The sequence below is a fragment of the Dipodomys ordii genome, unplaced genomic scaffold, assembly GCF_000151885.1.
Source record: "Dipodomys ordii isolate 6190 unplaced genomic scaffold, Dord_2.0 Scaffold8, whole genome shotgun sequence".
Classification (NCBI taxonomy): Eukaryota; Metazoa; Chordata; class Mammalia; order Rodentia; family Heteromyidae; genus Dipodomys; species Dipodomys ordii.
This window is the reverse complement of record NW_012267224.1, coordinates 35764484-35788407: the sequence shown is the minus strand read 5'-3', so window position 1 is coordinate 35788407 and position 23924 is coordinate 35764484. Positions and strand designations below refer to the sequence as shown.

General features: G+C 34.9%; 1 protein-coding gene across 1 annotated transcript in view; it reads left to right on the top strand.

Moving 5' to 3' along the window:
- Positions 1-23924, top strand: part of Uba6 (ubiquitin-like modifier activating enzyme 6) — a 54736-nt gene that overhangs the window by 26460 nt on the left and 4352 nt on the right. The window contains exons 16-31 of the mRNA XM_013009054.1: positions 1348-1428; positions 3199-3276; positions 4834-5015; positions 6199-6304; positions 7735-7824; positions 7933-8013; positions 9114-9242; positions 11942-11993; positions 12091-12154; positions 13678-13747; positions 15516-15587; positions 17012-17129; positions 18835-19028; positions 19674-19801; positions 20906-20993; positions 22800-22894. Coding sequence (XP_012864508.1) covers positions 1348-1428; positions 3199-3276; positions 4834-5015; positions 6199-6304; positions 7735-7824; positions 7933-8013; positions 9114-9242; positions 11942-11993; positions 12091-12154; positions 13678-13747; positions 15516-15587; positions 17012-17129; positions 18835-19028; positions 19674-19801; positions 20906-20993; positions 22800-22894 — 1628 coding nt within the window. The remainder of the gene's footprint in view (positions 1-1347; positions 1429-3198; positions 3277-4833; positions 5016-6198; positions 6305-7734; positions 7825-7932; positions 8014-9113; positions 9243-11941; positions 11994-12090; positions 12155-13677; positions 13748-15515; positions 15588-17011; positions 17130-18834; positions 19029-19673; positions 19802-20905; positions 20994-22799; positions 22895-23924) is intronic.

Sequence of the window (23924 nt, the reverse complement as noted above, 5' to 3'; positions counted from 1 at the left end):
AGAAACCAGTGGCTCATGCCTCTAATCTCATGCCTATAAACTCAGGATGCTGAGATAAGAGGATTGTGGTTCAAAGCCAGCCCAAGCAGCAAAGTCCATGAAACTTATCTCCATTTAGTAACCAAAAAGCCAGAAGTGGAGCTGTGGCTTAAGTGGTAAAGTGCTGTCCTTGAGCAAAAAAAGCTTAGGAAACACCCAGGTCCTGATTCAAGCCCAGGACCAACCAAGCACCAAAAAGAAAAAAAAGAATACATTTTAAGTTAGAGTATGAGTACAAATGTTTGAACATTAAATGAGTTTCTAGGAGGATATTTTCCTTTATAGATAAAGAAACACAGATATAGTCTGTCCTAATATGTTAGAACATGGCTGGAAAACTTTCTTTTAGTATTGTTGTTGTTAATTAATAGCCATGAAACTACAGCTGGTGTTTACTAGCAATTTTTTTAAATAATGTTTTGAAGGTCAGAAGTTATTGGAACTTCTACATGCATATTGAATCTACTCTTACCAACTTTTGATTATGTTTTTATTCCAAACAGGAATTGTCTTAAGATAGTTCTGTATATTAGAAGTGTGTAAAATTACTCGTTTTATTTCTATTTTATATATTTATTTATTTAGTGTCAGTCCTATAGCTTGAACTCAGGAACTAGACTCTGTTCCTGAGCTTCTTTTGCTCCAAGATAGCACTCTGCCACTTACTTGACCCACAGTTCAACTTCTGACTTTTCTGGTGGTTAATTGGAGATAAGAGTCTTCACAGGGGTGCTGGGAATTTGGCTCAGTGTTAGAGTGCTTCCCTTGCATGCATGAGGCCCTGGGTTTGATTCCTCAGCACCACTTAAGCAGAAAAGCCTGGAAGTGGCCACTGTGGCTCAATTTGTAGAGCGCTAGCCTTGAGCTGAAGCACTGAGGGACAGCACCCAGGCCCAGAATTCAGGCCCCACAACCAGCCCCCCCCAAAAAAAATAAAAAAAAAATAAAAGTCTCACGGGCTTTCCTGCCTGGGTTAGCTTCAAACAACAATCCTCATGTCTCAGACTCCTGACTAGCTACGATTACAAGCATGCACCACTGCTTTATTTTTATCTTTCATAAAAGATTAGCTCACTGTTTGACTTTTGTTTCAAATCTTTAAGTATCATCTATTTATAGGAATTAGAAATATTATAGTTTTCTTGTGTAGTTTCTTTAGTTAGACATGTATAAGAGTAAACTTTTAAAATATGTACTTGTTTTGTAACTTAACATTTGGAGAAAGTTAGAATGAAATTGTTCTCTTTAAAGTGTGCATTCTAGTTTTATGAAATCTCATATTTAAATCAATCATTTTCTCCCCTCTAGGTAGGATGTGGAGCCATCGGCTGTGAAATGTTAAAAAATTTTGCTTTACTTGGTGTTGGTACCAGCAAAGAAAAAGGAATGGTAAGACAGAAATTTTGGACTGAAAGCATGGTGCTAAGAGTGTAAATTTATTCTTTGATAGACAAAGAGTCCATTGCAGATTAAGATTCCATTGCTCCTTGATCTTAGTTTGTCTCAATGTGTTGCTGGGCCCTTTAGCTGAGGATCAGTAAGGTGCTGGCTTATTTTTCTGAGGTGGCAGACACTTGCCCCACCGAATGAAGCAAGATTTTTGACTGTACCCTGAAAGAATAGAGACATCTTACAGGAAGAAGCCAAATAAAGTTTTCCCAGTGAGTACTCAAAAAAGTATTTCCAGAGAATTAGTGCTCACCTTTACTATCTTTTTGCTTCAGGCGCAAAATGCTTGACAGTTCTCTCTTACTATTAGTTCTGCCTACTGCACTAAGGAGACAGCTAAATGTTGGAATTTTACAATCGACTAAGAGGAATAATGTATGACCAAACCTGACATTAAAATGCTCCACAATTGGGACTAAAAGACTTCAGTTGCAACTTTGCTATTCTGGGCCATTTGTGTCTGAATTTTAGTTTCCGCAGTTTGTCTTACCAGTAAATTTGGATTCTCTGTTGGTAATTATCAGGAAAGAATGTGCTGATTTTTCTCTAGTGTTAAGAGACTTAACAGGGTCTGTTGGGATTTATAAAAATTTAAAAAGCCCTGATATCTAACTTGTTAGTACCTTAAGGAAAACTAACTCAATGAGTGAAAAGTTTATCAGAGTACGCTGTGTCATTTCCTTGTATTTTTGTTAGTATTTTGTTTATGATTGAATAAATGAAAGATAAAATTCTGACAGCTGAAGCATCAGTCTTAGTAGCTGTTTGCACTTAGCTTAGCTTCAGCCATCAAGATAAACCTTCCAAAATTCTATGACAGCAGTAGGCAAACCTTTGCTCCTGGAATTCCAGTTCATCTTACATGAGCCAACTTTTTTTTTTTTTTTACAAGCCTCTTTTAAAGCAGTCTGTGTATTTCATATATGTGTATAGGTATGTGTTAGCATCTTTTTTTTTGTCGGTTGTGGGGCTTGAACTCTGGGCTAGGGTGCTGTCCCTGCACTCCTCAGCTCAAGGCAAGTGCTCTTCTGCTTGAGCCACAGCACCACTTCCAGTTTTCTAGTGGTTTATTGGAGATAAGAGCCTCACGGACTTTCCTGTCTGAGATGGCTTTGAACTGTGACCCTCAGATCTCAGCCTCCTGAATAGCTAGGATTACAGGCATGAGACACTAGTGCCCAGCTTGTGTTAGCATCTTTAGGATGATTTTCAACCTGCTTTTATAAAGTTTATGTGATAAAAATAATTTTCACATAGTGAAAACTAAAGTAAAAAGATTATTTTTGAATGAAGTTGTCTAAAGCTTCATGAATATATGTGAACAAATGATATTAATCTGTTCCATTCTATTGTAGTTATAATTCAGGTTCAATTTCCATAAGTTATATTTGGGTAAATAGAAGTCTGTAGACCTTCTTGAAAGGGTTAACTTACACATACTTCAGGCTTGCAGACCAGATAGATACCTGTCACAACTGTTCAGCTCTACCATTCACGCATGAAAACAGATATACACAATATACAATTACCCTGTAGGAGCACCTTGACCTACATACCCTGCCTTAGCCAGATTTTATTTCAAATTGCTAACCATTTTGTAATTTTGACTTTCTGTGACCTGAACAGTAACTTAAACTATTCTGTGGTGATTGTTTTAGTCATACTGAGAAACACAAAATAAATTACCTGTTGTTTTCCTCTTGGCATTAGGTTACAATTACAGATCCTGACTTGATAGAAAAATCCAACTTAAATAGACAATTCCTATTTCGTCCTCATCACATACAGGTATGTGGCTACTTTTTAAATATTTAAAATTACCTGTTACATTATACAAAAAGTAGTTTTCTTTTTATAAATGGAAAGTAAGGATTGAATATATGTTCTTTATTAGAAGCTCTTCAATTGTTAAATAATCGGAAGGCCAAAAGGGAAAAGTTTAAAAATTGTTTTATTATTAATTTTACATTAATATTTGAAACAAACAGTATTTGTTATTTTTGATCATCAAAGTATATCTCAATACCTGATTTCCGTAAGTAAATATACTGAAACAATTTCTGATACTCATATTACAAATTTGGAACTATACTTTTGGTGTCCTTGTTACAAAAACTGTCAAGTTTAACAATTCAAACCTTTTTGTATATTTAATCTACTTTAACTTTTCAACATAGTTTTATTAAAAAGTAATAACTTGTTTTCAGATATTTCAGGAAAGAGAAGCAATTTCAGTCAAGCATTCAATATTAGAAATTTTTCCTTTTATTGTTCAGTAACTCATTGGTAGTAAACTAAGTTAAATGAAGCTTAAGAATGTCACATCACATAAAGTAACCAAAGCAGTGAATATAGCTAATGTAATTGTCTAACTTATCCAAATATTAGGAGCAGACTACCAAGGTCTCTTCAAAACTCAAATGTATCACAGTATTCATTAGCTTAGATTTTTATCTATAAAACAATCAAAAAGACCTACTTATTATTTTACTGAGTTGCAATAAAGGTTATGATTTGTTTCTGCACTATTAATACTAGAAGTGAAATATGTCACTTAACAGTGTGAGAAGAGACAGAAATACTATTAAAATTAGTTATATGAATTCAGAATGGTCAAGAGAATTTAGCGTCAGTAGCAGTACTCACAAATGAACTTTGATAATACTTTGAAATGACTCCAAAGATTTAATGATTATACAACCTTTAGAAAAAAGAACAAACTATGTTTCTATAGGTATTCTTTCTTACAAAACTGAAATAGAAGAACAATTTCTGAAGATATTGTAAGAATTCTGGGGCTGGGAAGGTGGCTTACTGGGGGCTGGGAAGGTAGCTCAGTGGTAGAGCACTTGCCTTGCATGCATGAGGCCCTGAGTTCGATTCCTCAGCACCACATAAGCAGAAAAAAAAAAAGCTGGAAGTGGCACTGTGGCTCAAGTGGTAGAGCGCTAGCCTTGAGCTGAAGAGCTGAGGGACAGCACCCAGGCCCAGAGTTCAAGCCCCCATGACTGGACCCAAAAAAAAAAAAAAAAGAATTTTGAAGCACTAAGCTATGAAATAGATTGTTTTTATGTTTTTATTTTTATTCATAATAAATAATTTGTTCATAATAAATAATTTATTCATAATAAATGATTTGGACTTATGTTCATTATTAGATACAGCTACAGTAATCAGATCCAGACTACAATGATAATGATTTCCACAAAAAAATAAAAATTAGCCTCATTTTTCTTTCACTCATGTTTATATATTCCAAGTAATAAGGATGTGTGAGTTCAATCATATTTCATCTTTTTTTGTTTAACATTTTTTTCCTTCTGTTTGTATTTGTTATTTATTTAGAAACCTAAAAGCTATACTGCTGCTGATGCAACTATGAAAATAAATCCTCAATTAAAGATAGATGCACACCTGAACAAAGTATGTCCGGCCACTGAGATCATTTACAATGATGAGTTTTATACTAAACAAGATATAATTATTACAGCATTAGATAATGTGGAAGCCAGGAGATATGTAGACAGGTATGTTTTTGAAATTTAGGTTTATAAAGTATCTTTCACTTTTACTTTTTATTTTTCATGCCAACTAATCGAAATATTACCACATTTTCTATGTTCCAGTGGTAGTACTCCTCAAACCCATAGATGATTTCAAAACATTAAAAAATTGTTATGGGCCTAAATGGTTTTCATTGTTCACCACTCTGCCTTAAAATGTACCCAATATTCCCTGGTTCCTCTATAGCCAGCTACATTTACCTTATTTGAGTTCTTAAAAGGCTTTCACATTTTACCTCACGGACTCTCAAATACTCATCAGGAAGGGGTATTTCTTGTTTTCCAGAATTCCTGACTCCAGTCTACCTACCTGCTCTCAGTTTAGGTTTTTCACTTATTTAAGGCCTGCAAATTTTCTTTCAATAATTTTTACTTAATAGTATTTATTTTTACTGACATGTATATTTATTTAATGTTTGTTTACTCACTAAACCATTCATCAAAAATCATTTTTTCATCACTATCTTCAATGCCAAACATAGCACTTTATGTTCCATAAATATTTGTGAAAAATGGATAAATGAATGAATGAATGAATGAATGAATATAAATGTGTACACCTTGCATAGTCTTTTTAACATCATTATATGATTTACTAATGCTAGGATGCTAGAAGTAATATATTAACAGGAAGTTTTACCAGTTGAGAAATTCCTATGAAAAGATTCTAATCTTAAGTAGGATAGGAAAGAGGAAAAAAAATACAAAATTTAGAGGAATTATAGTTACAAAATTTAGGTAATGACCATATTAAAGAATAAGGTTAATAGTGTGTGGGATGAAGATAATGTTGAGATATAATAAAAGGGTAGTGATTAGTCAGAAAATAACCAAAAATTAAATAGAAATTAGAAGAAAGGTTAACATGCTTAAAAATTAACCTAGAAATAAATAAAAGTTTGGCCCAGGATTCAGTACTAGTAGTAAAAAGAAGAGATAAAAATGACTAAGTTGAGAAACAAAATTTGTGTGCATGGAAAATTTTATCTGGAAAGCGGAAGTGTTTCATAGTTAATGCTTCTGTTACCTAAAAATAGTAATCAAGAGATTATTTATATGTAAAATGGTAAGTAGAGAGTGGTGGTTATCCCTTTCTTTCTTGATATGGCTCACTTCTGTGTTTTGTACCCATTATGTTTTCAAACAGCCGTTGTGTAGCAAATCTAAGGCCTCTCTTAGATTCTGGAACAATGGGAACCAAGGGACACACTGAAATTATTGTACCTCACTTGACTGAATCTTACAATAGTCATGTAAGTGGATCAGTATTTTGAAGGTACTCTCTATCTTCTTTATATTTCATCATTTTGTCTTTATTAGTGAGCCAACAAATTTGACTTAATTTTCTTAGTCTTTGTTTTCTAAATTATATCCATATATGTGTACATGTGCATTTTTTAGCAAGATTAAGGGCCTCATCCATCACTTGAACTATATCCCATTCCTCTGCTTTTGTTATTTTTCAAAAGGCTCTCACTTTTGCCTGGCCCAGCCTTGGACAACAGTCTTCCTATTTATACTTCCCACATAGCTAAGCTGAATTCTGTGTACCACACCACCAAGCATTTTTATTGTTAGAGATCAGATCTTGTACACCTTTGCTTACTTTCTTCAAACCATGGTCTTCCTGATCTCTGCCTCCAGAGTAGCTACAATTAATAAGCAAGAGCCAACACACACCATTATATATTTTTAAAACATAATTGAACATAATGTTTAGAAATCATAAAAATGTTATGTCCTAGTTTTTTTACTGTTTCTCAGTGCTTGATTAGCTTTGTAAAAAATCAGTATTTAAGGTACCTATATTGAAACAAACCTTTAGCTTAAGAATAAAACTATCAACAGACATAAAATTATATTTATCTGCTGATAATTTTGTTATGTTAAATATTAGTTGGAATGTAAAGAATAAAGAAGTCAGGTCTCATCAGTGTTCAGTGCTTATTTTTCTTAGGAATTCCCATCCCTAGCATGCATTGTCACAAGTATCTGTGAAACTTGTACAAACCCTAGTGGATTTCCAAAAATCACATTAGACAATCAGATTCTTTATAGGTAGAACCAAGTTGTTTATGTGTATGTATTTTACATAGCTGATATGAATAAGCTTTTAAAATCCCATAAGTGATATTAAGATACTGTCTTAAGTTAAAACCACTGGTCTAAGTTGTAGCTTTTAAAATTTATAAAGTCAACTCAAGTAAAATAATTGAAAGCATCAATATCTTTTTATTTGATACATATGTTTTATTAGGTCAGTTTTTATAAAGTCATTTGTTTCTCAGGTTTACTCATGAAGTAAGTTTGTATGTGTCACGACAATACAAAATGGCAAGTTCTTAAGGCGATTACTTTATGGGGGGGAATCACGATGGTATATTTTACTTGAAGATTTTCAAAGTAATGAATGTTTTAAAAAATCCAAAATTTCTCATTCTCTCATCTACTACATCATTGCTAAGATCTTTCCTGTTATTTTACTTAAACCACATGACTTCACAGATAAAAAATGATGTTTTTGTATTTTTAATTATTTTGCAATCTTGTTAACAAATAGGTGTCAAAAGAATTAACTTTGAGAGTATATAAAAATAGATATTTTTAAATCTTATTTATATAAAACTCAAATTAATTAAAACTTTGACTTTTATTAAATGCCTGTCATCGTATCTTATTATAGCGAGATCCCCCTGAAGAGGAAATACCATTTTGTACTCTAAAATCCTTTCCAGCTGCTATTGAACATACTATTCAGTGGGCAAGAGATAAGGTAAAAATTCTTCTCAAGAAATTTGTTTTCTTTCATTAGAAAGGAGAGGTTTTTTTTCTAACTTTTAAATACTTTCATCTGTAACTTTTTTTCTTTCCTTCCTTTTAGTTTGAAAGTTCCTTTTCCCATAAGCCTTCCTTGTTTAACAAATTTTGGCAAACCTATCAATCTGCAGAAGAAGTCTTGAAGGTAAAAATAAATGTATTAATACAGATGTTACAATTTATATCAGTATAATTGAACATAATCAGTATAATAGAACATATTTTCAAGTTGGTGCTAGTTGATATAAATTCAAATGAAAATGTCATTAGTAGACATAATGAGGGAAACTTCAGAGATATTTTCTTGTATTCTTATTCCTCTACTATTAAAAAAGCTAACTTTTTAGCAGTGAGTGTTACCTGTAGAACTCCATATATTAAATTAAGTACATATGTGGTCCTAATAACTTAAGGGAAAAACATAAGGATAACAACTGGACACCAGTGGCTCTAGGCTATAATTGTAGCTACCTAAGTACCCTGAGATCTGAGGATCACAATTCAGAGCTAACCCAGACAGAAAAGCCCAAGAGTATCTTCAATTAATCTGCAAAAAATGCCAGACTGGCTGTGTGGCTCAAATAGCTGAGCACCAGCCATGAATCAAAAGCCAAGAGCATGAGGAACCAAGTTCCCCCCAGTACTGGGACAAAAGGAGAGAGAAGAGAAACACATTAAGTTTGAGCCAGGTGCCAGTGGCTCGACCTGTAATCCTAGCTGAGATCTGAGGATCGCGGTTCAAAGCCAGAGACTCCTTTTTTTCAGGGGGGGGAGTCCGGTCGTGGGGCCTGAACTCTGGGCCTGGGCGCTGTCCCTCAGCTCTTCAGCTCAAGGCTAGTGCTCTATCACTTGAGCAACAGCGCCACTTCCAGCTTTTTTTCTTTTTGCTTATGTGGTGTTGGGGAATCGAACTCAGGGCCTCATGCATGCAAGGCAAGTGCTCTACCACTGAGCCACCTTCCCAGCCCCCAAAGCCAGAGACTCTTAAATCTGATAAACCCCTCAGAAAACCAGAAGTGGAGCTGTGGCTCAAGTGGTAGAGGATTAACTTTGAGCTGTAGAGCTGAGGGACAGCGTTCAGGCCCAGAGTTCAAGCCCCCTCACTGACCAAAAAAAAAAAAAAGTTTAAAAGAGGAAAAAAAATAATAAAAACATGAAACATAGATGCTCTCCTTTGGCTTTTGGATCGTGTGTGCAAAATTAGAAGTATTTTAATTTTTGTTTTGTTTTTCTTTCCTATTCTAGAAGATACAAAATGGGCAGAGTTTAGAAGGTTGTTTTCAGGTTATTAAGTTACTTAACAGAAGACCTAGAAATTGGTTCCAGTGTGTGGAATTAGCAAGATTAAAGTTTGAAAAATATTTTAATCATAAGGTAAGTATGCATTAGCAGTCATTAAGAAAATACCTTACCCAGGTCCATTCCATCATTACTAATTTTCATTGATATGAGATGTTTACTCTTACTTGGTCAGGCTTTTGAGAAATAAGTAGTAACAAGTGAGAACAGGAAGAACATGCAACTAATTTCTATTTGAATGTTGTTTTAAATATTTAAACCATTTATTAGATTGCTAGTTTTATTATCTTTCATATGCAAAATTGGGATTTACATATCTTTTCTTACTATGGAATAAAGAGTATATATGTATCTTTTCTCCTTTTGGAATAAGGAATGTATTCTGTCTTTAGTTTAAAGAAAGATCATTCTTTAGTGCTAAATTCAGGTGGTTCTACCTGTAATCCTAGCTACTCACGAGGCTAATGATCTGAGAATCACAGAAAAATCCATGAGTCTCTTATCTTCAATTAACAGCAGACATGCCAGAAATAGAGGTGTGGTTCAAGTAGTAGAACATCAGCCCTGAATGGAAAAAGCCAAGGGAGAGCAAGAAACCTTGAATTCATGCCCCACTACCCCTGCTCTCCCTTCCCTTTCCTGTCTCCCCTCATTTATATTTGTCATACTTCCTTATCCAAGGTTTCTACTATGATTGTCAGCATTTCAGAAACTTAAAAGAATTGTTTTTAGGTCATTATATTCTGTAGAGCTTTTTGTTTTGTTTTGTTTTTGTTCTTTTTGGGTCCGGTCGTGGGGCCTGAACTCGGCATGGGTGCTATCCCTCAGCTCTTCAACTCAAGGGTAGCGTTCTACCACTTGAGTCACAGCACCACTTCCAGCTTTTTTCTTTTTTTGCTTATGTCGTGCTGAGGAATGGAACCCAGGGCCTCAAGCATGCAAGGCAAGCGCTCTACCACTGAGCCACCTTCCCAGCCCTGTAGAGCTTTTTTTGTTTTGGGTTTTGTTTTATGTTTGGTGATACTGGGAGTTTAATCCAGAGCATCCTCACCTTTTGAGGAAGTGAGCTACATACCTGATAGACAGCATTCCAACATCTCTACACTTAAACCATACCTTCAAAACCATATTCTGGTTTTGAAGTGGTTTTCCCTAACTTATCCCAGGTGGACTGAAACTCAAAATCTTGCTGCCTCTCCTTCCCTAGTAACTGAAATTCCACGCATATAGCATCACACCTGATACTGTTTTCCAATTTTTTATTATTGAAAACTTTCAACTATAGAAATGTAGAAAAATAGTAAAGGATTCCTGTATAATAAACATTAACCTAAACTTAATCATCATCAACTTACAGTTTTGCTTTATCTATGCCCAATTTTTACCCTTCCAAGATAATTTTAAAACAAATCTCAAAAAATGTAATTTTAAAATACAAAATATTGTGTGTGTTTTTCATTGCTTCCTTGTTTCCGAATTCTTTAAAAAGAGCTAAATGATAACATAAAAGGTACTATTTATATAAAAAAGATTGAAACAAGAGAAGGCAAGGTAGAGCAAGTCTGTAATCCCAGTACTTGTGGGGCTGGGCAGAGACATTGGGGGAAAAAAAAATCTAGCCGGGCACCAGTGGCTCACGCCTGTAATCCTAGCTACTCAGAAAGCTGAGATCTGAGAATCAGGGTCAGAGCCAGCCCCAGCAGAAGAGTCTATGAGACTCTTTTTTTTTTGGGGGGGGGGGGTCTGGTCATGGGGCCTGAACTCTGGGCCTGGGCACTGTCCCTCAGCTCTTCAGCTCACGGCTAGCGCTCTACTACTTGAGCCACAGCGCCACTTCCGGCTTTTTTCTTTTGGCTTATGTGGTGCTAAGGAATCGAACTCAGGGCCTCAGGCATGCAAGGCAAGTGCTCTACCACTGAGCCAACTTCCCAGTCCCTCTATGAGACTCTTATCTCCAATAAAACCACTACAGAAGTGGAAGTGTTGCTGTGGCTCAAGCCGTAGAGCATTCACCTTGAGCTGAAAAGCTGAGGGATAGCGCCCAAGCCAAGAGTTAAGCCCCATGACCCACAAAAAAAAAAGAAATCTGATAGTTCCTTTCTCAACACATAATTGGGCACAGTTGTGCATTCTTGTTATCCCAAGCTATGTGATAGAAGCAGAAAAGGGGAGAATCAGAAAATTACGCAAGCTGAATATGGTAATATGCCCCAGTGATCCCAGCAAGGATGGCAAACCTGCAGTAGGTGGAATAAGGCTCAGGCACATAGCCCAGAAAGAAGTGAGACTGGAAGTAGCGCTGTGGCTCAAGTGGTAGAGCGCTTGCCTTGTGCTGAAGAGCTGAGGGATAGTGCCCAAGCCCAGAGTTCAAGCCCCACGACCAACAGACCAAAAAAAAAAGAATGTAAGTGGAGTCATGGCTCTAGTGGTAAAGTACTAACCTTGAGCAAAAAGCTCAGGGACGATGCTCCGGCCCTGAGTTCAAGAAAAAAGTGAGACCCTACTCCAAAAGTAACTGGCTAAAAACGGGGCTGGGAAATACGGTTCAGGGGTATCACGCCATCCTAACAAGTACAAAGCCTTGAGTTCAGATCCTTGTATTAGAGTTTGAACTAAAATTAAGATTGGGTAGGTACATAGTTCAAGAGTAGAGTACTTCCTTATGTTTTGGTTAATAAAGGACATATATTAACACAGAAAGTTATAATTTTAATTAAAAATTTTTTCTCAGTTAATGTCAAATAGTTTACCTTTAACTCAATATTTTTCTTTAGGCACTTCAGCTTCTTCACTGTTTTCCTCTGGACACACGATTAAAAGATGGCAGTAAGTAGAACCAAGTGTTGAGAAAAAAAAATGATGATATAACCTACTGATTACTGTTCATCATATAGTGAAAATAATATTTGTGTCTTTTTGATAGGTTTATTCTGGCAGTCACCAAAGAGGCCACCTTCTCCAATAAAATTTGATTTAAATGAACCTTTGTAAGTATGTATATCTATTTTAACTGTGTATTTTTGATTGTACACTTCAGAATTATTGCATTTTTCTTAGTCAAAAACTAGAAGTGCTTCTGGTCATCAAAGCTACCCACAATCTTTTTCATACAAATGTGAATCCATTTATTTATATTATCTACTTTAAAAATTTACCTCTTTGACTTTGTCCAAAAAAGTCACGTTACAATAAATGTTTATATATTTAATAAAACTAAGAATCTTTAGTTATATGGAAGAAGCAATTAAGTTTTCAAAGCAGTTGATTTCTGCATGAATTCTATAATACGTTATATTAGATTTACACTTTTGTGTACTTATTTTAATTAGATAACTTGGGCTGCCTTTACTAATATTTCTTGCCACTAATAACTGTTTAATTTTTTGTGTGTGTTGCATGTTTAAGCCTGCAGAGACAGTATTGTGAAAAACATAACTTGGAGGGGGGTTATTTTTTTTTTTAGCCAACTGTTTTTTAAGTCACATTTGCTTTTAACCCCAGTCTTAAACTGAGGCCTATTTTATCAAAGTCTGTGGATTTTTTATTTGTAGCCTACATACATTTTCTTGTTTTCCAAAATGCTGTAATTGCCCAGTATTGGTGGCTCATGCCTGTACTCCTAGCTACTCAGGAGGCTGAGATCTGAGGATCACAGCTCAAAGCCAGCCCAGGCAGGAAACTCCATGAGACTCTTATCTCCAATAAACCACCAAAAAAACAGAAGTGATGCTGTGGCTCAAGTGGTTGAGTGCTTGCCCTGAGCTGAAGAGTTGAGGGATAGTGCCCAAGCACCATGACCGATCCCCCCCCCCCCAAAAAAAAAAAATGCTGTAATTTCAGTACATAGACTATTAAAACAAATCCTTCTTTGATTACTCTTTGTTTTCAAAATGAACTAATTTGCTTAACTTTAATTGGTCTATACTATTTCATAACTGGTCTGTTTTAGTTTCCTGTGAATTAAATTTTCTACCACTAGTCTAGTTTTTCTTCTTATAGCATTCACTCCTGTCTTTAAAGTAGAAAGGGAAGTTGGCTCAATGGTAAAGTGTGTGCCTTGCATACATGAGGCCCTGGGTTCAATTCCTCAGCACCACATATGCAGAAAATGCCAGGAGTGGTGCTGTGGCTTAAGTGGTAGACTGCTACCCTTGAGCCGAAGAGCTGAGGGACAGCTCAGGCCCAGGCCCAGAGTTCAGGTTCCGCAACTGGCAAAAAAAATAAAGTAGCTGTGATGATTACCTGAATATTAGAAGTAGTTTTGATAAGCATTTCATCTTTTTGTAGTTTTTTTGCAGTGTTTTGATCTATACTAGAATTGCATTGTTCACTTTCAAATATATAATCCAGTAATAAAACTTCTAATTATATAATAAAAATGTTGTGATTTTTCTTATTTAGAACATTTTAAAAGTCATATTTTTAATATGTCAGACATTGAAACTATGAATTTAAAGTATGAATTTAAAGCTATGATTTCAAATTTTGCTTTATTTTTTAATTTCACAAGGCACCTCAGTTTCCTTCAGAATGCTGCAAAACTATATGCTACTATATACCGCATTGCTTTTGCAGAAAAGGTAATATATTCTCCACCCCTTACTAAGTGATATGAAAACAGCTTGTAATTAGTTAATTGAGTCAAAGTTTGGTTTTACAAGAATGATTCATTTTGGTATAAACATAGTATGTTGTTATATTTCCCAGTCTAACATAGCCAAAGCTAATATTTATTACAGTATTACTAAGAAGAAAGCTGAATTTTTCTTTCACTTAAGGAGTAATGAAACATGAGTATTTTTTAAAGTTTTGTAAAAATACTTAACAACCTGTGCCTTTGTTATCCTAGTTATTTTATGCAGTCAAATTGAGTTATTTTGTAGTTGCGGGAAGATACTTCTTAAAGATATTTCCCAGTGGGGCCAGTGTTAGTGGGCTGTGTGATGACCCTGGAGCACGGATAGCTGGACTTGAGGGCTCATGGTTAAGTGGGTGCAGCATAGCTCAAGACCCAAGGAGGAGGGTCCAAAGGACAGGTGTGGCTCTGGCCTCCTTCCTGAGAGCCTTGGCAGGAACCAGTCCCTGAAGGCTGGACCTTCATAGTCCACAATTCCTCTGGAAGCCAGAAAACTTAATTCCTTTTGTTTTATTGACAGGAATGTCATCTTAGTCACCTATTCATTTGTTCATTATAGCGATGTTAACTGTTTTAATTAATTGTTGCAATTTTAATGGGCAACATAGCTCATCTGACTGCCAGTTTCTGCATTTGATCAAATGTTGGAATGCAGTAAACATGCTTTGGTATAAAAAAAAGACAAAGATATTCTTAAATTTATTTTGTATTGCTAACTTGTGTACTATCCTTATTATCATACTTACTCTCTTAGATATCTTCACTGACTCACATATGAAAGATTGAGTACAATGTTTAAGAGGCATATGTACGAACATTAGTTTTTCTTCACAAATGTATATCAACATTAAATATGCTTCCAGGAAGACTGAATAGAACTATTGATCTTTCCGCAGCCTCACAAGTGATGAAATTACTGGTGTGTTACAACCATACCTAGTTGTAGGTCCAATTATAGACTGTCTGGTCCTCCTGTTGATTAATACTTTTTGGAATTAATGCATATAAAATTCTTGAAGAAAGTCTAAACACAAGTGGCATTTAGAATGGTTGCCGTGTTATATACAGGGTTTAAAGGTCATATGTTAAGCAGTTTCTTAATAGCTTTAAACATCTAAATTCATCTTGAACTGTTTTTCTGCTTCTCAAGGAATGAATTTTCTTAGATTTTTTAATTCATTGAGTATTAAATTGTTTAAGGGATGTTGTAAAACTAAAAGTATGAAAGTGAACAAAAAAGACTTCCTTCTTAAAACTTGCAGAAATAACTTAAGATTTCAGGTTTGGGCTGGGAAGGTGGCTCAGTGGTAGAGCGCATGCCTTGCATGCCAGAGGCCCTGGGTTCGATTCCTCAGCACCACATAAGAAAAAAGTAAAAAGCCGAAAGTGGCGCTGTGGCTCAAGTGGTAGAGCGCTAGCCTTGAGCTGAAGAGCTGAGGGACAGCGCCCAGGCCCAGAGTTCAGGCCCCATGACCAGACCCAAAAAAAAAAAAAAGATTTCAGGTTTGTAGACTAATCATTTATTACCCCTAATCCTTTTTATCTAGTAGTCTTGATGTGTGACCACTTCATAGAAATAAGGGTGAATGTCTCAAATAGTATAGTCTAAATACTTAAGTGATAAATTATTTGTTTTGAATTGTAACTATTCTTTTATTAGCTATAGGATTTGGCGTTTGAAGAACATTGATCAATTTTTTTTTAATAAATAGGACTTGGCAGTAGATTCCCTCATGAATATTCTTTCACAAGTAAAGATTCAGGAATTCAAACCTTCCAACAAGGTAAGTTTATAAATCTATTCATTCAGCTAATAGTTAATTAAATTTCTGCTTGTGACAAATGCCATTCTAAACCTAGAGAACACAAGGAACAAAATTCTTGGTGTGTGGAGAGAACCCTTGAAGGCTTTTAGGGCTAAGATTTTTCTAGGAGAGAATACACATGTATGTGGAGGAGGGGAAGTTTAAGCTGAGATTTCAGAGCTAATTCAGTAATCCTAAATATTTTGTGTTATACTATGAGATAAGCTAATAGAGGGTTTTAAGCAGAGGAGTAACATGATATGGCTTATATTTAAAAGGATAACTGGCTGTGGTTAAGAATGAGTGTATGAAATATAAAGAGAAAGCAGGAAAAGCTATTAGGAGAATATTTCAAGAATGCGGGTAATACCTGGGCATTGTTGACTGAGGCATTATAATCATATCTCCTTGGGATCCAGGGGGTTGTAATTCAAGGCTAACACAAAAAGCTGAATGTTGTGGCAACTTCCATCATTCCAACTGCAAAATAGACATCTGGTGGTCCAAACCAGCTCTGGCCAAAAGTGAGATTTATATCTCAAAAATTAACTAGAGCAGAAAGAGCTGGAAAACCAGTTGGATTCTCTGTATACTTTAATACGGTCTTGGAAGGACTTCTAAGGAACTGAAATCAGGAATGTGAGAGAAAAGATTACTGTTCTGGTTGAGATAGTAAGCAAGCTTACTAGCTTAGAATGAAGGATATAGGAAAATAAAGAACAGAGAACAAGAGGTATAAAATAATTGCCCAATAAAATTGGAAAGTCGATTAATTACAAGATGGATGTAGTAAAATTGCAAGACAGTACTGAGCATTCAGCTAATATGCTTAATGTATTCTAAATATGGATAGAGAAAAGCAAATTTCTTAAAGATTGAAGTTGGAGGCATGGCTCAGGTTGTAGAGTGCCATCCATTGAGCAAAAACAAGTTTGAGTCCTGGTCTCGGACCAAAAAAATGTATTTAGGGGTATATTCTGCCTTTATTATGCTCAACTTTGTATATGAAGAAAAAAATTACTTGTTAGCATCTGGCAGCAATAAAGAAATCCCAATTTATATATTTTATGAATTTTCTCAGTTTCTGAACATTTCTGTACCTACTGCAAGTGTGCCATTTGAGTTGAAAGTACATTTGTCAGAATTAAAACATTTAATATTTGTATGGAGTTTGAAAAGATCCATATAAGTTATTTAATAAATACTTTAGCAGCCAAATAGAAAAATGTCTATGTGTATTTCACTGGAAGTCTCTTCAGTGAATGAGTGGAATCTAATGATTCATGATGCAGTTAAAATATATAGAGTAAATATTTTTCTCTTTGTGATCTATTGATAAATGGTAACCAAAATTAGCTATAGGATATGATAACATTAATAAATTTGTATACATATACTTCAAGGTTGTCCAAACAGATGAAACTGCAAGGAAACCTGACCAGGTTCCTATTAGCAGTGAAGATGAGAGGAATGCTGTTTACCAACTAGAAAAGGCTATTTCATCTAATGAAGCAAGCAAAAGTAAGGGAACTTCTTTCCAAAAACGTTTTGGGGCTGGAAAGGTGGCTCAGTGGTAGAGTGCTTGCCTTGCATGCATGGAGGCCCTGGGTTCGATTCCTGAGCACCACATAAGCAGAAAAAAAAAGCCGGAAGTGGCACTGTGGCTCAAGTGGTAGAGCGTTAATCCTTGAGCTGAAGAGCTGAAGGACAGTGCCCAGGCCCAATGACCAACCAAAAAAAAAATTTTTTAAACTATAGTGACTATTATTTCACTTAAGCTTCATATTGAAAAGTTTGTGGAATTAAAAAATCATAATAATAACAGTTAACTTCATCATCCTATGAAAGTTACTTTTTATCTTTAACTGTGACTAAATTCATCATTTTCCACACCTTGTGTTTATCCTTGAATGTTGAAGTCTTCCTTCTCCAAATTATATTGATTGCTGTTACTGTAGTTGATGGTGAACAAGTTTAAAAACATGAGCAAATCACTCTGTTGGGAATTTAAAATTCAGGATAATAAGGTCCTTCTGAAGACTAGTTTTTAGACAGACTTGAGGGTGACGAATCATATAGAACTCTTCGTAGGTTCTTACTGTCAGAATGTAAACATACAATCTTAAAAAATGTGTTAACATTGAAATAAAGAAAAACTAGACCATTAATTTTTTTTTTAAAGCAGAGCCATTTACCCCTCGGGTAGGCCTTCTCATCATTTTTCATAAGTGAGTGACCCCCCAAAGTTTTGGGATATTATGCATGAACCAACAAAACGTCAGGAAAACTAATTGAAAATAATAATCACTGCAATGATATAGAAACCACTGATCTAAAAGATACATGTTTTTGTTTGAACAATTGATCTTCCTAGTTGTAGATAAGACAAGTAACAAATATTGAGCAATACCAGGTGGACTTTGTTTTATTATAATCCACTTGTTAGTAGATCTGTAAACTTAGTTTCCTTATTTTGCTATTTCCTGGAGGGTTTTTCTTTTTCTTTTTTTTTCTTTTTTTTTTTTGTATTTTAGAAACTTGCCTAATTTAGTGGCATCGGAGCCTAATTTAGTGGCGTCAGAGCCATTTTCATATCCTGCTATAACTTAAGTTTCCTTGAATTTTTTACATTTCTCAATTATTTGAGTCTTTAAAAGTGAGCCAACATTTTTTTATTACTATCTTTTAAGTAGTTGTACAAGGAGTTGACAGTTTATGAATACAATTTATCTTGATCAATGTCACTCCTTTCAACATTTTCACCCAAGTCTCCCAATCTACCTCTTCCCTCACTTTTCTTAATATTGTAAGATATACATTGAATTCTTGACTGCATTCTCTTCCTCTTCTCTTCATTCATCTAAGCTTCTCTCCTTGACCCTGCCACACCCCTTTCATCGCCTGGTGTTCATTTATAAGTTTATAAGCTAATTCTAACTTCCACATTTGAGGGAAAACATGCAACCTTTGTCTCTGGGCTTGCTTTCACTAAATATATTTTTTTCCAGGTCTTTCCATTTTTTCACAAATGATACAATATTATTCTTTGTAATGGATGAATAATATTCCATTTTGCATATATACTTCATTTTCTTGCTCTTTTTGTCCACTGAGGGACATCTGGGCTGATTCCATACTTTGACTGTGGTGATGAACCAACATTGCTTTTTATATAGTAAAAACTTTACCACTTACTTGGGAACTTTACTCTGGATGCTCTGATCAGGTGACCTTCAGATGGCAGTACTTTCATTTGAAAAAGATGATGATAGTAATGGACACATAGATTTCATCACAGCTGCATCAAATCTTCGTGCCAAAATGTATAGCATCGAACCAACTGATCGTTTCAAAACAAAGCGCATAGCTGGTAAAATTATTCCTGCCATAGCAACATCTACTGCTGCAGTTTCTGGCTTGGTAAGATTATTCAAATGAAAATGGGTCTTTTTCATGGCCTTTTTCCTGTCTTCCTATTCACATAAACCTTAGCTAATTACTCAGAGATGTAGAGAAATGAATATGGGATTTTGTAGTTTAAAATTCCAAGATACTTCTGAAAACATAGCAGGCATTTTGAAATTTTGTGCTTACGAAGCTCTTAACAGGAGAAATATGCACAAAATTGTCAGTTTTCTCAATCTTTATATCCCCCATATAAAGTAGATACTCTTTTTCATGAATGAAATGAATTGTCCTAAGATTTTTTTATAATTGAAGATTTTCAGTTTGGCCCTAATTTCTCTAAAGGTATTTTTTTGTGCCCCTAATCTGAGTGAGTTTTTTTTTTTTTTTACTTTATTCTTGCTTGTAGCAGGTGCTTTCAAAGTACAAAGATTACGTGGTGAAATAACTTTGTTCATTATATAGAGAAGATAAGTTAAAAGTGTGAAGGTAAAATGTACTAAAATTCTAAAGACTTTTATAAGAAATTTATATTACTTCAACTCTATAACTACTTTTATTCTACACTAACATGTTTGAGAAAGACTTGAGAAAACTGAATAGATCCTATTCAAATCGTAGGTTTTAAACAACATAATCAGATCACCTTCTTTTATCTAGGTTGCCTTGGAGATGATCAAAGTAACTGGTGGTTATCCATTTGAAGCTTACAAAAATTGTTTTCTTAACTTAGCCATTCCAGTTATAGTGTTTACAGAGACATCTGAAGTAAGAAAAACTGAAATCAGGTATGCATGAAGGTCTGTTGCTCTTATATAATAAAAATGGAAAAAAATACCTTTATAAGAGAGAAGTAAGAAGTATTGACTTTATCTCTTTTTTCTATGTTTGTCTTTGTTATCACTTCAAGACCAGTTCAAACCTCATTTTGATGAAGCATTTGTTACTGAACTAGCCAAAGAATTTTTTGCATGTTTGTTTGGCTACACTATTTTGTGTTACACTATCACCGATTATACTTTTCATAGTTTATATGTATTAGACTTTTATACAGATTTCATCTGTGTCTACTTAACTCAGATAAATTAGAAATTTTTCCATTGTCTGACTATGGATTATGAACTTTAGATTATGACAAAGGAAAACAGTTACTTAGACTTGAATTTTTTACTTTTAGATTGGCATCAGCCAAAATTTGAATAGCACTATCCTCACAAGGAAAGCAACATAAATCACTGGTGGAAGTATATTACTATAATCTACAATAGGGGAAATATGACACTGTATTTCCAGTTTTCAGAGGAATTTGTATATATCTCAAATTATATGTACAAGATTATCATTCTGACACTATAATAGCCACTCGTTTGGACATTCCAAATATCCTATAATTGGTAACTGGAATATTGCATAATGAAACCCCTCCAGTTATTTATTTTATTTTATTGTAAAGATGCTGTACAGAGATACATTACAGTTACATGAGTAGGAAATGAGTACATTTCTTGTCAAGCATTATTATCCCCTCCTTTGTTTTTCTCCTACTATCCCTACTCTTCCCCCATCTCCCTCATTCCTACCCTCACTCCCAAAGTTGTAAAGTTCATTTCCAACATAGTGTCTTGTGAGTATCATTGTTGCAGTAGGTCTCAGCTATTTAAAAGAAAGAAAAACCACACTGAGATATACTGATTCATAATGAACAACATCATAAACGAAACAACATAATGAAACTGATAATAATGTGTGTGACATAATGGGGAAATAAACTATGGAATATTTAGAAGTTCTGTTTTTTCTCATAAATAATGGACTCCAGAAACTTTTTGTATTATACTTTCTAATTGGAAGACATTTTAAGTGTTTATATTCTGAGTATTTTTCTACAACAGAAATGGAATATCATTTACAATATGGGACAGATGGACTGTGCATGGAAAAGAAGATTTCACTCTATTGGATTTTATAAATGCAGTCAAAGTAAGATATTATTTACTTGGTTCATTAGTAGTTTTGAGTCTGGTTATATATGTACTAGTCTCTCTTATTCATGGAAGATAATATTTCAAGACTTCCAGTGATACCTGAAACTGCAAATGGTATTGAACCCATTATCAATTATATTTTCTACTATATTTGCATGCCTATGACAAAATTTAATTTATATAGTAGCCACAGAAAGAAATTAACAACAATAAAACAGAGTAGTTAAACAATATAATAAAAACACTCACAAAATAAAATATATGGTAGATTTTTAGTGGTTCTAGCATATGATGTTTTTTGGGAATTGTTTTTTTTTTTGGTCTGATCGTGGGCCCTGAACTCTGGGCCTGGGCTCTGTCCCTCAGCTCTTCAGCTCAAGGCTAGCACTCTACCACTTGAGCCACAGTGCCACTTCCGGCTTTTTTTTTCTGCTTATGTGGTGCTGAGGAATCGAACCCAGGGCCTCATGCATGTAAGACAAGCACTCTACCACTGAGCCACCTTCCCAGCCCTAGCATATGATGTTTTTTTATGCAATTTTTTAGCATTAGTATAAAGGTGACTTACAGAAGGGTTACAGTTACATAAGTCAGATAAAGAGAGCATTCCTTTTCGGTAAGTATCACCCCTTCGCTTGCTCTTTTTGCTCCTGTCCTCATCCACGAGTTGAATAGTTCATTTTCAATGTAGTGTCTAGTTAGTACCACTTGTACATTTGTTCACCCTTTGTCCCATCATTTCTGTGCCCTCCCCTTAGCCTCCCAAAGATAGATAAATAAATGAACAAAAGAAAAGAAACAAACAGCAACAAAGGAAAAAGCCTTGTTTCTATTTCCTGGAGTTTATCTTAACAAATATTATTTTATATAATCTGATGCACATAGGTTTTGCACCTTTATGTTCCTGTTTTAAGAATATCTTTTGGTCTCACTGTGTGTGAATGCCTGGAGACTTGTACAGTTTATCATGTCCCAGTGTATTTTTTTTTAATCTTTTACCCTACGGTGTATTTACGTGTAGATTTATAGGCACATTCTAGCTACAAATGAAACCATGCAATCTATGTTTCTCTGGGTCTGGCTTATTTCACTTAATACAGTTTTTTTCCAAGTCTTTCCATTCATTTCCTTATGATATCATCTTTTTCTGATGGATGAGTGGAATTCTGTTGTGTAAATCTACCATATTTTCTTGATTTTGTGAGGGTTGATTCCATGTCTTGGCTATGGTAAATCTGCAATGAACACAGTTGTTCAGCATATGATTTTATATGCTTATAAATTCAAGAACTTTCACCTTTTCAATCAGGTTTTTCTATGGCATGTCTATTCATGTTATTAACACAGTTAACACTTTGCTAACCAAGACAGCCACTAAATGACCAGTGGATGAGTATACAATGCAGATAAGCAGGACCAAGAGATGAGTCCCATCCCATGAGAGGACAGCCTGAGATTGCATTGCACTACCCAGAATGGCATACCATTTAAATCCTAGGAATTGTTTATTTTTCAAATTTTCCATCAAATTCTTTCATACTGTGATGGGCTATAGAAAGTATACAACGTATAAAAAGGGGACTGCTGTAGTTTTTGTTCATTATTAATGGGTAAAATATTAGCATTATAAACTATATATCAAAGATTATAATTGTAAATATTTGCAATTACAAATATTACTTAGGCTAAATATTGTTTAAGTATAAGTTGGTTCTCCTTTCACTGTTCATTTTAAAACATTTTCACCCCAACATTTTGTTTGAGGGTTTTGAATGTTTCTCTTTTGGGTATTTACTTTTAGGAGAAATATGGAATTGAGCCAACAATGGTGGTACAGGGAGTCAAAATGCTTTATGTTCCTGTAATGCCTGGTCATGCAAAAAGGTTAAAGCTAACGTAAGTATCTTAAATAATGCACAAGAGGGAGGAAATGGTGCTGTGGCTCAAGTGGTAGAGCGCTGGCCTTGAGCTGAAGAGCTGAGGGACTTTTTTGGCCCAGGCCAAATTTCAATCCCAATGACCAACAACAACAAAAAAAATATTCACAAAAACCATACTGAAGCTAGATATATGCTGGAAAATTAAGTGTTGAAGTTGTGGGAATTTAGATAAAAGGATTACTCTTATCTAATGCCAAGTGAACCCCTACAGGCTTCCTCAAAATAGATTCCTAAGGTGACTATATCCTTGGAAAGAGGATCAGATATAGGGGTGTAGAAGCTTGATTTGGTCAATGTAGAAAGTAAAAGTATATCTATCTCTTATATGGAAACATGAGAAGTAGATTTATGAAACAGATAAAATACCAAAATGCCAGAAAGCCATTATTTCAAATGACTTGTTGAAGATGCTTTCTGTGACTGGTTCTGTTCTAAAGATTAGGTATATATACGTGAACAAAGCAAAGTCACAACTAACTAAAGATGTTTAAGTAACAACTAGAAAAGTACATCAGATGGAGGCAAGTACTATGGAGGGAATAAGGAAGATGAGACAGAAATGTGGGGAGAGGCAGAGTTAGGTTGTTAGATTTAGTGGTCTAGATATTCCATTTGCCTGTTGTATTCTTACCTAGTAAGGTAGCATTTAAACAGACAGAAAAGGAACCAAGATAGCCAGAATTTTGACAGTGGTCTGCAAGGACTATATGACCTCCCAAACTTCTCTCCCTTTGCTCACTGTATTCCAGCTACCTCCTTACTTTCCCTCCAACACTCCTGCCATGTTCTAATATGGGACCTTTCTTGGTTCTTGTTCGTTTCCTCAGATTGTAATTGTTCCTTAATAGGGAGCCTGGCTAATTTTCACTTCTGGTCTTTGTACTTGCTTTAAAAAGCTGTTTCTTGGAAGTGGTGCTGTAGCTCAAGTGGTAGAGCGCTAGCCTTGAGCTGAAGAGCTGAGGGACAGCGCCCAGGCCCAGAGTTCA